At 41.0% G+C, this 12476-nt stretch overlaps 1 protein-coding gene across 3 annotated transcripts in view; it reads left to right on the forward strand.

The window, feature by feature from the left end:
• The first annotated feature begins 6074 nt into the window (after positions 1-6074).
• The window catches only part of LOC114049780 (translin-associated protein X), a 30140-nt gene continuing 23738 nt past the window's right edge, over positions 6075-12476 (forward strand). Inside the window, exons 1-3 of one of the 3 annotated variants that reach the window (XM_027871184.1) lie at positions 6075-6187; positions 6842-6946; positions 12257-12371. In XM_027871184.1, the coding sequence (XP_027726985.1) occupies positions 6931-6946; positions 12257-12371 (131 nt within the window). In that variant the 5' untranslated portion in view covers positions 6075-6187; positions 6842-6930. Of the gene's footprint in view, positions 6188-6276; positions 6375-6841; positions 6947-12256; positions 12372-12476 lie in introns of those variants that run through there. The other 2 variants (XM_027871185.1, XM_027871183.1) reach the window with 2 other exon arrangements.

The raw sequence follows: 12476 nt of genomic DNA on the forward strand, positions 1-12476 counted from the left end.
TCCATCCATCCATCCATCCATCCATCCATCCATCCATCCATCCATCCATCCATCCATCCATCCATCTATCTATCTATCTATCTATCTATCTATCTATCTATCTATTTTTGTATCCCCAATGCAATACCTGTTACAATAGGTACTTAAAATATGTTTATTGGCCAACTGACAAATAGAGAGACAATGTGGGATAGTAGGTAGAGGGTCAGCCTTGGAGTAAGGAAGATGTGGATTTAACTTCAGCTTGTTATATACTAATAATGTGACCACCAGCAATCAATCAACAAACATATATATATATATTTTTTTTTTTTTGGCTAGGCAATGGGGTTAAGTGACTTGCCCAGGGTTGCACAGCTGGTGTCTGAGACTGGATTTGAACTTAGGTCCTCCTGAATCCAGGGCTGGTGCTCTATCCACTGTGCCACCTAGCTACCCCTAACAAGCATTTGTTAAGAACCTTCTGTGTGCCAGAAAGTGTGCTAGACACTGGACATACAAAAAAAACCAATGCAACAGTCCCTGACCTCAGGGAGCCAACATTCTTTTGGGTGAGAAATGGACATATAGAAATATTTACAAAATAAATACGATGTATCATTTTGGGGAAAGGCAATAGCAGTAGGGACATCGAGAAAGGCTTATGGAGAAGGTAGCACTTTAAGGGAACTAGGGACTTTAAGATGCAGAGGTGAAAAGAGAGTGAATTCCATGCATGGGGTAAAAAGCAAAGGTATGGGGATAGGAAATGAAGTGTCATGTTTAAAGAACAAGAAAGCCAGTTTAGCTAGAATATAGAGTGCATAAAAGAGAGAATTGTACAATGAGGCTTGAAAGGTAGGCTGGAACCAGGTTATAAGGGCTTGAAATGCCAAACTGAGGAGTTGGTGTATTATCCTAGGAGAAATAGGGAGTCATTAGGGTTTATTGTGTATTGAGGTGACATAGCTAGACCCATGCTTTGGGAAAATCACTTTGGCAGATGTGTGTAAGACGAATTGGAGAGGGGTGACCCATTAGGAGGCTATTGCAGCAGACAAGATAAGAAGTGATGAGGGCAGGGCAGCTAGGTGGCTCAGTGGATAGAGCACCAGCCCTGGATTCAGGAGGACCTGAGCTCAAATCTGGCCTCAGATACATAACACTTACTAGCTGTGTGACCCTAGGCAAGTCATTTAACCCCATTGCCTAGCCAAAAAAAAAAAAAGAAAGAAAAAGAAAAGAAAAAAAGAAAGTAGATTTCCAGGGAGTGCTGAGTAATTTTTTTTTTTTTTGAAAAGGGACTGGTAGGCCAAATAAGTTTGGGAATCTGTCTTAGATCATTGTATTGCTGAGAAGAGCTAAGTTATTCATAGTTGATCATGGAACTTATACCACTGCAGCTACAGTTCTTACCATACTTTGCTTTGGGCTGTGTCTACTGACTGAGTGTTAATGGAAAGCACATAAATGGCAGTTAATAAATTATAGTGTTAGAAATACAGAACCACGTAGGTACCATTGTTGTTGTTTGTCCTTCATTCTTGAAGAGGACCATGACATCAGGAAGGTGATGCCATGACTTGTAAGCGAATTGGATTTAAGTGAGGCAGGGCTATGCAAAGTCAGCAGCCTCATTCTCTCTTCTGGAGCCACCTGGGTCCAGTGGCAAGATATAGATCTGAGAGTAGGCTCTGATCCCGTGGGGACCCAACCTTCAAGTATGAGTGTAAACTGGAAAGTAGCCTGAGGATGGTAGGGGAGGGTGGGGTGCTGGTAAGTTGGAGAGGCACTACCCTACACGAATGAAATCATAGGTCTGTTAAAAAAAATCTGACATTTAACACTTCAAGTTTCAGAGTACTTTATATACATGTCTTATTTGAGCCTTAAATTAAAAAACAAATAAACAAACAAACACAAAACCAAACCACAATCCTGCTAGGTAGGTACTACAAGGTATAGTTATCCCTTCCACATTGAGGGGTTAGGGACACTGTGCCCCTGTGATCTGGAAAATCTGTGTAAAATCTTTTGGCCCTCCCTTCATACCAAAGAAGAAGTCTGAATTATTATGGTATTAAAAGATAAAGTATGTTGATATTATGTAATACTAAACAGTATTTTGTGCATTTTTGAGTTTCTAAACTTTTCCTGTGTTGTCTGCTGACTTTTGTGTGTCATCTGTGGCTTCCACAAAACTCCCAAAAAATTCCCATTTAATTTCTTATGCTGCCCCTTGATATGTGGAAACTTCAATAGGGAAAGTCAATATCTGGAAGGGATAACTGTATTGTCACCACTTTACAGATGAGGAAACTGAAATGCAGAGGGGTTGTGATTTGCCCATTTTCACATAGTAATAATGTGATTAGGGAGGTAACTTGATGCTAAGAACACAGAGGAACCTGGAAACAGAGGACCTAAGCTTAAATCCTACCTCTGACATTACCTGGGTAACTGTGAGGAAGTCACTTAACTTCCCTTTCCTTCTCTAAAAAAGGAAGGGACTAGACTAAACTCTAAGGTCTGTTCTGGTTTTAGATCTATGATGCAAATGTAATGAGGTTGAATTGGTCTAATGGGGCCATCCTATGGAGCGTTTCAGAGTTACCATTCATAATTCTGGTCAACTTCCTGGAATCTTTGGAGCTTCTTCCATCCATGTAGTGATCCAGTGCTTAAGGGTGTAACATGGCAAACCCTGGATTTCCCTCATTCTAGGTATAGTACAGGGCATTTTGCAGCACACTGCCTCTGTCTGTCTGTGGTCCATTAAAGTGAGATGATATATATTTTTTTAATCTGTTCTTTTGGAAAAATTTATATCTTATGAAATTGCTTTTTATGAGGTAAAGTAGGTGATCTCTTTCCCCTTGAAAATTCTGTAATTTTTAGAATGTCTAAATATCAGGAATTTCATGGAAGAAATTGAATTGAGCCAATAATTGATGCTTTAGAGGGAAAGACCTTATGGATTTCTCTCCTCTGAGGTGATATGGCCACAAGAAAAAAGCCTCAATCCTTGGCCTTTTCACTTGTTATTTTCAGTTTTAGGTGAGGGTGGTGGAGGCCAGAGTTGAGTGTGAAAGATTGTCAGGATCACTTCTACGCCAGGATAGTGCATTAGAGGATTTTAGTGGGAATCCTGGACAGAAACAGTTTTATCTACACAATGAACTATTTTATATTGACTTTTTTTTTGTGGGGGGTGGGGGATGGCGGGAAGGAGATGGTTTGAGAGGGAAGATTCATTGATATAGAAAACTCCCAATAAGGAAACTCTCTACCAATAAAGATATGCAATATAGTACTTCTGTAACTTAGTAGCATAGACAGTTGCCTGGGGCAATGTTCAAGGTGATGTATTTATGTGAGGCTGGACTTGAACCCAGGTCTCCTTGAGTTTGAGACCTACTTTCACTACAACACATTGACTCTGAATTATATTTTATTACTGTGTACAAATAAAATAACAACAAAGCAGTAAAGTTGGTATAAAGTTTCTCTGGGATCAATTAAAAATACACCTACATGATAAAATTTGGCTCAAAGTACTATTCTTAAAATTTTTAAAAACAGACTCTTTTTTAAAAGGCTAGGTTTGATACCATTTTGCCTGGAGACAGAAGGATGCAGTAAATGAAATAACAGATGTAGAAGTTTTATAAAAGTAAGAAACTACATAAATCCTTGATTCCTCCTAGCTCTAAAAATTGAAGGAAAAGGAAGAAAAGTTTTATGCCTTTGTCCTCATTTTATTTTGTAAATAATTCAATGCTTACAAGTTTTGAAACTAATCTCCCCAAAAGCGGAGTAGATATGCAGAAGACAGAGGGCAGGACTTTTGGGGAAGAGTAGAAAAGGGGGTAAGATATATTTTGGTCCTTTCTATAACTTATCAGTAAACATCCTTGGGTAAAAATGAATTAATGTTAATTGACCATTTGACATGGGCAAGATGAAACACACTGGCTTGTGAGTCACAATTTCTTAGGATTACTTTTAGAATTCTGAGGGCAGAACGAGCAGTCATCCTTCGGGACCCAACCTACCAATCTAGTGCAGGTGGAGAGAGTGAGTTCAGGAACCTCTACACTAGTCATCAGAAGAAAAATGTTCCACTGTCTTCTTGAGTTCTAATTCTAACACAGAATACTTCTTATGCTTGTGCTTAAAAGACTATCTTGACATTCCATGTCCTTCACACCTTTGCACTGGCTTTCCTCGTGCCTACAATGATGTCTCTTGTTCTTAATTTCCTTGGCTTTCTTCAGGATAGCTCAAATCCCATCTTCTTTGGGTCTTTCCTAGTGCCCCAGGTGCTAATTAATGTTACCTACTCTCTATTACTAAGTTTGAAAATTTAGGTAAAATGAGAGACAATGGTCCCAGCATGATCAATTTATTAGTTAGGCTAGCAGTAATCAATAAATTTGGTCAATGACTTCTGTCAATGATCAAAGATGGGAATCAAGGCCGACAGGGTCTTTTAAGCCTAGGTGTGTCTTCCTTCTGATTGACTTGACTAGTCATTTGGACCTCCCCTGCCAAAATGTAAGAAGATCCTGATTGGTAGTTATTTTAATGAGGAAATGGGTTAAGAGTCATCTCAGCTCCTCCCCATTATTGGGAATAATCCTCAAGTGATAGGATTAGTCTGCAGATTTGGGTATAGCATACAACAAGGGTATATGGGGTGTTCAGGGAGGACTAACATGTCTGATGTGAGGAAGCCCTTTTCAGGGCTGCTTAACCACTTTGGTTTCCACCTGTCACCCAACTCTCACCTGTGACTCCAAGAAGCTGTAGTATGTGTAGTGGCCACACCCTGTAAAACCTTTTCAGTCCACAGGCCAAACCAAGTTGAGGGTAACTGACAGACCTCAAACACACTGGTGAGTCAGGGGTCTATCCCAAGTATGTGAAGACTTCCACCACATGGAGGGGGTGGATGAGAATAATTTGTTCCAATGGCCATGAAGGTGGCTAAAGCAGGCACTGTGGAGCACCTAAAGCTTGGTCAGACCGGGCCATCGCTAGTCATCCTGACTTTTGTCCTGCCACTAGACTTCAATAATGCTGGAAGAGATAGGCTGACAACTTTGTGCTGGACTGGTTTGCCATTTCTTTGGGATAAGTGACTTGCCCAAGGTTACACTGCTAGTATGTGTCTGAGGTCGCATTTGCACTCAGGTCTTCATGACTTCTGGCCCAGCACTCTATCCACTGAGCCACCTAGCTGCCTCCAGCTAAAGGGTGGAGATATTTACAAAAGCTTGGCCTTCAGGCAAGCTTCTCCCAAATGTAGGTGAAGGGTGAAGTACTAAAGGTAAGCAGTTTGGACTTAACACTGTGTGGGAGTATGAAAACCTATGCCAGCATACTAAGTCTTAAAAATAGAATTAAAATCAGTTTTCAATTTTACACTACATACCTTGTAAGCATCTATTTATGCACATGTTGTCTGTCTTATTAGAACATGAGCTCCTGAGAACAGAAGCCTTTTTTTTCTTTAATTCTTTTCTTTGCCACCCCACCATTTATCACTGTGCTGAGCACACTTAAAAGATACTTGTTGATTATAAAGTCCCAGGATCAAGCATTGAGGGAGGGGGAGGAGAATGGGAGAATTACAACAGGATATTAAACACCTAGGACCATTCTGAACCAGTTTGCACCTTTGGGCCTCGTTTACTGCACACTTGCTGCATGCTCATCATCAGAGAGGGCAGAGCGTTCCCATAGTCGAACTACAACCCCCACAATGCGCTGCACGCAGGGGGTGGCTCCAGTGAGAGAAATCCCGTAGTGCGGCTTCGAGAGTGCCTGAGGGAAAATCAACTTCGTTTCCTCCCCTTCTCATAGTAATTCTTCCCTTTCTTCCTCGTGCGCTCATTTTTTTAATGGTTTAAAAAGTCGGAAAGGGCAGAAGGTAGCCCTAGTCTTTCAGACTAGCGGCTACTGCGCATGAATTCTACAAATCTAGGGTCAAGTCCACGCGGAAGCAAAAGGCAGTGCTGGGAAATCGGAAGTGGAAGGAGAGGAGGTCTCCCGAACCGGAATGGCCTCCCCTGGCGCCTGCGCTCTCTTTGCACCTGCGCTCTGTAGGCTGCTGGAGGGGGCCTGATTTCGGGCCCCTCCTCCAACACGCCTCGTCGGCTCACGTACCACGACACCCGGGAACGCGCCGAATTCGCGACCTACGGTGTGGCGCGAGCCAGTAGTGTACACGTGCTTCTTCTGCGCCCTCCTCCCCCTCCGCCTCCCACGAGGAAGCAGGCCCCCTCCCCCCCCCCCCTCCCCGCGCCCCCCCCCCCCCCCCCCCCCCCCCCGGTCCAGGCCCGCGGCGGGAGGCGACATGAGCAACAAAGAAGGTGGAGGCCACGGCCGAGGCGTGTTTGTATTTGTGTTTGGGTCTGAGGGAGGGCGGAGGCCTTGGCCAACCCCTGGCTTAATTTTTTCCCTCCTCTGCCCACCCAGAGCGTGAAGACCCTCCCCTCCATGCCTCTCCCTTAGATGCCCCGTCCCTCCATCTCTGGGGATATGGCGTGGGAGCCAGGAATGAGGTCAAGGTTGGACTACAACTTCCCCACCTCCTCGCTCGCTCCCCTTCTCTTGGGTCCCCTCCTGGGTGAAGGGAGGCGATCTGTGGGCCTCGAGGGCAGGGTCCTATGATCTTGCTGCTGAGTTGGCCTGAATCCCCCACCAAGGCCGAGGCACCTGCCCTGGTGTTTGGGGCGCTCTGCTTGAGTGACATGTGATCATAGTGAGAAAGGAGGTTTGCTTTCTTAGTCTCTTCTGTCCACTCTTGGGGATGGAATGGCATCACAATCTCTTAATTTTTACCTTCTCTGCGTAGGGTCAGGAGGGTTCAGGAAGCGAAAGCATGACAATTTCCCACATGGTCAGAGAAGAGAAGGGAAAGATGTTAATTCGTCTTCTGCTGTGATGGTGGCCTTCAAATGTAAGTACTCTTCCGTACAGATTGGTCAAACAAAAAATTCCTTGGTGGCCACCATTGAAACCACAGTAAATGTTAAGTTGTCACATCAGTAGGATAAACAAATTGAGAAATGAGGTCGTAGATGACCATAGGAAGTGGTGACATTTTGGATGAGGTTAACTTTCTGGTGCATTGAATTTTGAGTATATGCTAGTCTTTGAGACAAGTTGCTATATTTATTTGGCACGTCTAACCAAAATAACTGATTTGGGTTTTTGTGTAGTAGGTTTACAGTGTTACTTAAAATAAATACTTTTGTTTGTATTGTTCTTTTTAGTTTGTTTTTTTTCTTCCCCATTAGAACACAAGCTCCTTGAGCATCTGAACTATTTTACCTTTGTCTTACAGGTCCAAGCCTCTTGAGTTGGGAAAAGATAGATTGCCAGGAAATACTTTAAAACATATCAAGTACTTAATAATTGTTGACTGACTCTGCTAGAATGTCCTTGCCCTCTGGAAACTACAATACTTTTAGTTACTATTATGTCTGGCTTGCAGTAGATGGTCAGTAAATGTATATGGATTGCCATATGAGTATAACGAAATAAAGGGGAATTTTTCTCAATAAAGATAACTTATTCTTCCCTTAGCATTAATTTTAGTGAGAATTTAATTAAACTACTCTACCTTTTGTGTTTGAAAATACTATTGAAATAAAATATTCATCACCAGGGTTAGATGGTTTGTGGATTTCAGAAATCACTACTAGAAAGTTGGAAGGTTATTAACTCTGCTTATAATGCTCATAATTTCTTCTTTGAAATTTGTAGCATTTGCAACAGTGATTAAATTTCAAATATTCACTTTCAAGAGAAAGTAATTCTCTTATATAGTTGATCTTAATTTTTTATGGATTAGATTTTGGCTGTACATACATAATGAGAGCTCTGCTTTGCTATTAAAACCAATGCTGGTAAAAATGATAACTGGCATTTGTAATAGTTACAAATGGCACATGTTTCTCTCTTTTAGATGGTACATTTTGGTTATCTTATGCTTTAATGTTTACAGAATGCTTTATATACTTTCTTAATTTGAGCCTCACAACCTCCCTGTGAAGCAGGTACTACAGATAGTACAGATGAGGAAATTGAGGCTTGTATTAATTGACTTTCTTCTGACCATACAGGTGGAGAGGTTCGAAAGAAAGATTTGAACACAGTTCTTACTGGCTCCTAGTTCAGTACTCTCTCCACTGTGCCATGTCATTCACTTTAAGATGATAAGGTAGGCTCGGAATACATGGCTCATCCAAGGTCGTTTAGCAGGTAGATAGCAAAGAACCAGGTCTTACTCCCATGTGCTGAGTTTTTGTACCACTCTGCCACTGGTGAACCAATGTGAAAGAATTTGAACTTGATCAGTCAAGTTTTCAAATCTCCTTTAATATGAAAATTTCACTATAACTCCTATAATTCTAATGATTATAATCTTTAACCTCATGAAAACATGCCATTAAAATAAATAGTAGGTGTTTACATTTGTGATACTACTTTTCTGCATCTGACCTCATTCAAAGCTTTCCATATTCAGGTGCTCGGGTGTATCATTAGGGACTTTTGGGAGGGATGAGAGTCAATTGACTTTTGAGTGAGACCTCTCTAAGGGAACTCTGGGCAGAGATGCAGGTAGGAATTCAGATTGTACAAGTAGAAGAATCTCCCTCCTTCAACTTGGAGCACTGGCTGCAGAGCATCTAACACTCTGTAGTGTTTCTCTGTAGTGTTTGCAGTCTGGTGGAAAACTTGGTGCTGCTATTGCTACTGCTCTACAGAGTTGCAAGGCTAAAGTCATTCATCTGGAAGGGTGCTATTGTAGGTCACAGTCAAGTTATTAGAGAAACTGGATCTTGAAGGAAAGAGTGTAATCTATATTTAGGTCAATACATTTTGCAAAGTTAAGAGAAAATTTTATAACAGACTGACAATCTCTGCCCTCTCCTCAGCTGACCTCCATGTCAAGAGCTAGTTCATGTGGAGATAGCAGGAAGTAGAGGGGAGGTCTGAGAAATATGGTCTCACTTTATGGCTATATGATGGGTACTTTTTGAGAGTCCCTTGTCTCTTTTTCTTTAATAGACATTTCCTTCATCCTGGGTCCCTCAGTGATTGCATGGATCAATGTTGTTCTGTCAGTTCTGCCTCTCTAGCAGAGGTGTCACCATGTAGCCCACAACACTTGAGTGCAGCCCAAACGAGATTAAATGTAATTGGCAAATAAATTTAACAAAATAAAGATGCAATAAAACATAGATAAAATTACATTTTAATACTAAGTGTGTAGAACAAAGGCATCTTTATATACAGATTTGTTGTACAGTCATGACCCTGTGGACCAAAGCATGCTAATACTGTCCGTGGGCTTTTCTTGGCAAAGATACTAGAGTGGTTTGCTATTTCCTTCTCCAGTGGATTAAGGCAAACAGAAGTTAAGTGATTTGTCCAGGGTCATGCAGCTAGCAGGTGTCTGAGGCTAGATTTGAACACGGGTCTTCCTGACTCCAGGCCCAGTGGATAGAGCACTGAGCCACCTAGTTGCTGCTTATGTATGGATTAGTGGTTCCCATTTCCATTTAAGTTTGATACCACTGCTCTGTAACGTAGTATGTAGCATTATCACTGTTGAGATGGTACATAGCTACTTTAAGAAACAGTTGTTAAGGAACTTGTCCAAAACAGTATTAGTAGGCAAGCTCAAACACTGCACAGTGTCGTTCCCATTCCCAGATGTATTTGCTTCCTTCTCAGGTTCAGGGCGTAGGTCCACTGACTCTCCCTGGCCTAGATGTACTTTTCATAATCCTAAAGAGTATTTCAGTTTGAAGTTCATCACTTATCCTGCCAGATTCCAAACAGATTTATTGGCAGCAATCCCAGTTTCTCTGTAGATGTGTTTAATCTTTGTTCTCTCCCCCCTCCCTGTCCTCCAAACCATCTCTCTCAAAAGACAAAGAGAAACAGTCAGGTCCCAGGAATATTCCTGAGTGCTGGATAGTTCTGCAGATAGACGTACAACCCAGGGTCATTATTAAAATCTAGGTTGTGGCGTCCACAGCATGTAGAGCACTGGGAGGGCAGTAGTGGGTCTCCTCCGACTATCTCTCTTGAAGGAGTGTAATTCCAGATTACCTTGTCTTCATGCTTCTGAAAAGAATACTTACTGAAGTCTTCCTTCTAGTTTCTGGAGGGTGTGATTTTGTTGCATGACATTAGATTGAGATGGGTGACGCTTTCTGTGTGATTGATGTAAAAGTTTTCATTTTAAATTAATTTTTAATGCTTTTTATTGTGAATTGAAGGTGGAATCCTGTAGTAAAACTGTATATTTAACCCTTCATTCATTCTAGGTTGTGCTACTTAATGCCTGTATGTCCATGGGCAAGTCATTTCACCTCTTTTGGTCTCAGTTTTCTCTGTGAAATGGAGGTCTTTTTAGGTCTCTTCCAGCTCTACATCTTTGATTCAGTCTTTGACTACTCAGTTTATTTATTTATTTGTTAAGATTCTGCTCTCTGCAGGATGTAGGAATTCTGGAAAGATAGGAGAGGGCTAGGTTTTGAAAGTCTTCGATTGCCAAACAAAGGATTTTGTATTTGATCTGGGAGGTGATGGGGAATTTATTGAGTGGGGGTAAGGGGGTGAGGCTGGTAATTCAGTCAGGCCTGTCCTTTAGGAAAATGACTTTGGTGGCTGATTGAAGGATGGATTGGAGAGACTTGAGGCAGGCAGACCCACCAGCAGGCTATTGCAGTAGTCCAGTTGTGAGGTGATGAGGACCTGCACTAGAGTTGTGGCAGTGTCAGAGGAGAGGAAGGAGCTTATGAAACAGGTGTTGCAAAAGTGAAATCAATACGCCTTGGCAACAAATTGGATATGGTGGGGTGAGAGACATTAAGGAGTTGAGGATGGCACCTAAATTTTGAGCCTGAGGAAGTGAGAAAATGATGTTACCCTCTACAGTAATAGGAAAGGTTGCAAAGAGAGGAAGACTTTAGGGGGAAAGATAATGAGTTCTGTTTTGGCCGTGTTGAATTTAAGGTGCCTACTGAACATCCAGTTTCCAGATATCCGAAAGGCAGTTGAAGATGTGAGATTGGAGATCAGTAGAGAGGTTGGGATAGGATAGTGTAAATTTGAAAATTATTTTTATAGAGATGATAATTAAATTCATGGGAACTGATGAGATCCAGGTGAAGTAGTGATTTAAATTCTTTGATCCTCAATTTCTTCATCTATAAAATGATGTTTTACCTACCCTGCTTATAGCATTTTGAGGATTAAATGTGGTATTATATATAAAACACTTTATAAAAAAGTAAAATGCTGTTTTGTGAACCTATTACTGTAATCTTTTCATATGGGGAAAAAAAGACAGGTTCAGTCATTTGAACAGCTTTGTGCAACAAGTCAGTAGGTTTACGAAACATTGTAAACCTTGATTTTCAGCTCAAGGTAACCTTGAACTCAAACGTCCAAGAAATTGAATCATTCTTATGACCTCTTATTGTGATCTATTGGGTCTCTTTAGTCTCAGGTCAAGGTTTTGGTGTTGCTGGCTTTAGATGTTCCTACAGCCAAATGATGTTCTATACCCACTAGGTACTCAGTATATATTAATTATTTGTTAACAAAGGTGTGCTCACTGTGTTCACCTCGACAATGTTGCAGCTTTCGTGCAAAACTAAATGGAAGGAGCGCTAGATTTGTCTTCAGAAGGCTTGGCTTTCCAAAGGCTCTCTGAAATTCATTGTTTTCATTCTCAAATGAAGATAATACTTTTTTTTTTTTTTTTGGCTAGGCAATGGGGTTAAGTGAGTTGTCCAGGGTCACACAGCTAGTAAGTGTTATGTGTCTAAGGCCGGATTTGAACTCAGGTCCTCCTGAATCCAGGGCGAGTGCTCTATCCACTGCGCCACCTAGCTGCCCCAAGATAATACTTTAAGTCATTTATCTTACAGGTTGTTAGAGGATCAAATATGTATTAGTTCCTATTATTTTGCCTCTTGCTACTACTATTGCCCAAAGGTTTGATGTTACTAGTGTCAAGAATTTGCCAAGCTCTTATAGTATTGAGTGTTTAATGTTTATAATCAGTTTAATTACTGATTAATTACAGTTTAATTTTCTAGTGGTCTCATTAATAAGACTAGTAACTATAGTTGCCCTTGAAGGCACTGTCTACTAATTTGTATTTCTAAAACATTTTTATAATTTAGTAGGTGATATGTTCAGAATATGCCTCCTTGTGGCTCATAATAGTATGTATTATCAGTATTTCAACAGGAACTTGATACTAGACACGACAAGTATGAGAGACTTGTGAAACTCAGTCGTGATATAACTGTTGAAAGTAAAAGGACAATTTTTCTTCTCCATAGGATTACTAGGTGAGTCAATCTTTGATTTCTCTGCTGATATGAATTTTAAAAATTTTCTTTAGTATTTTATATATTGATGAATTAGAACTAGCTTATGATACATGATGAAGACTT

The sequence above is a fragment of the Vombatus ursinus genome, unplaced genomic scaffold (assembly GCF_900497805.2).
Source record: "Vombatus ursinus unplaced genomic scaffold, bare-nosed wombat genome assembly UNPS02014798.1, whole genome shotgun sequence".
In the NCBI taxonomy this organism is placed as follows: domain Eukaryota; kingdom Metazoa; phylum Chordata; class Mammalia; order Diprotodontia; family Vombatidae; genus Vombatus; species Vombatus ursinus.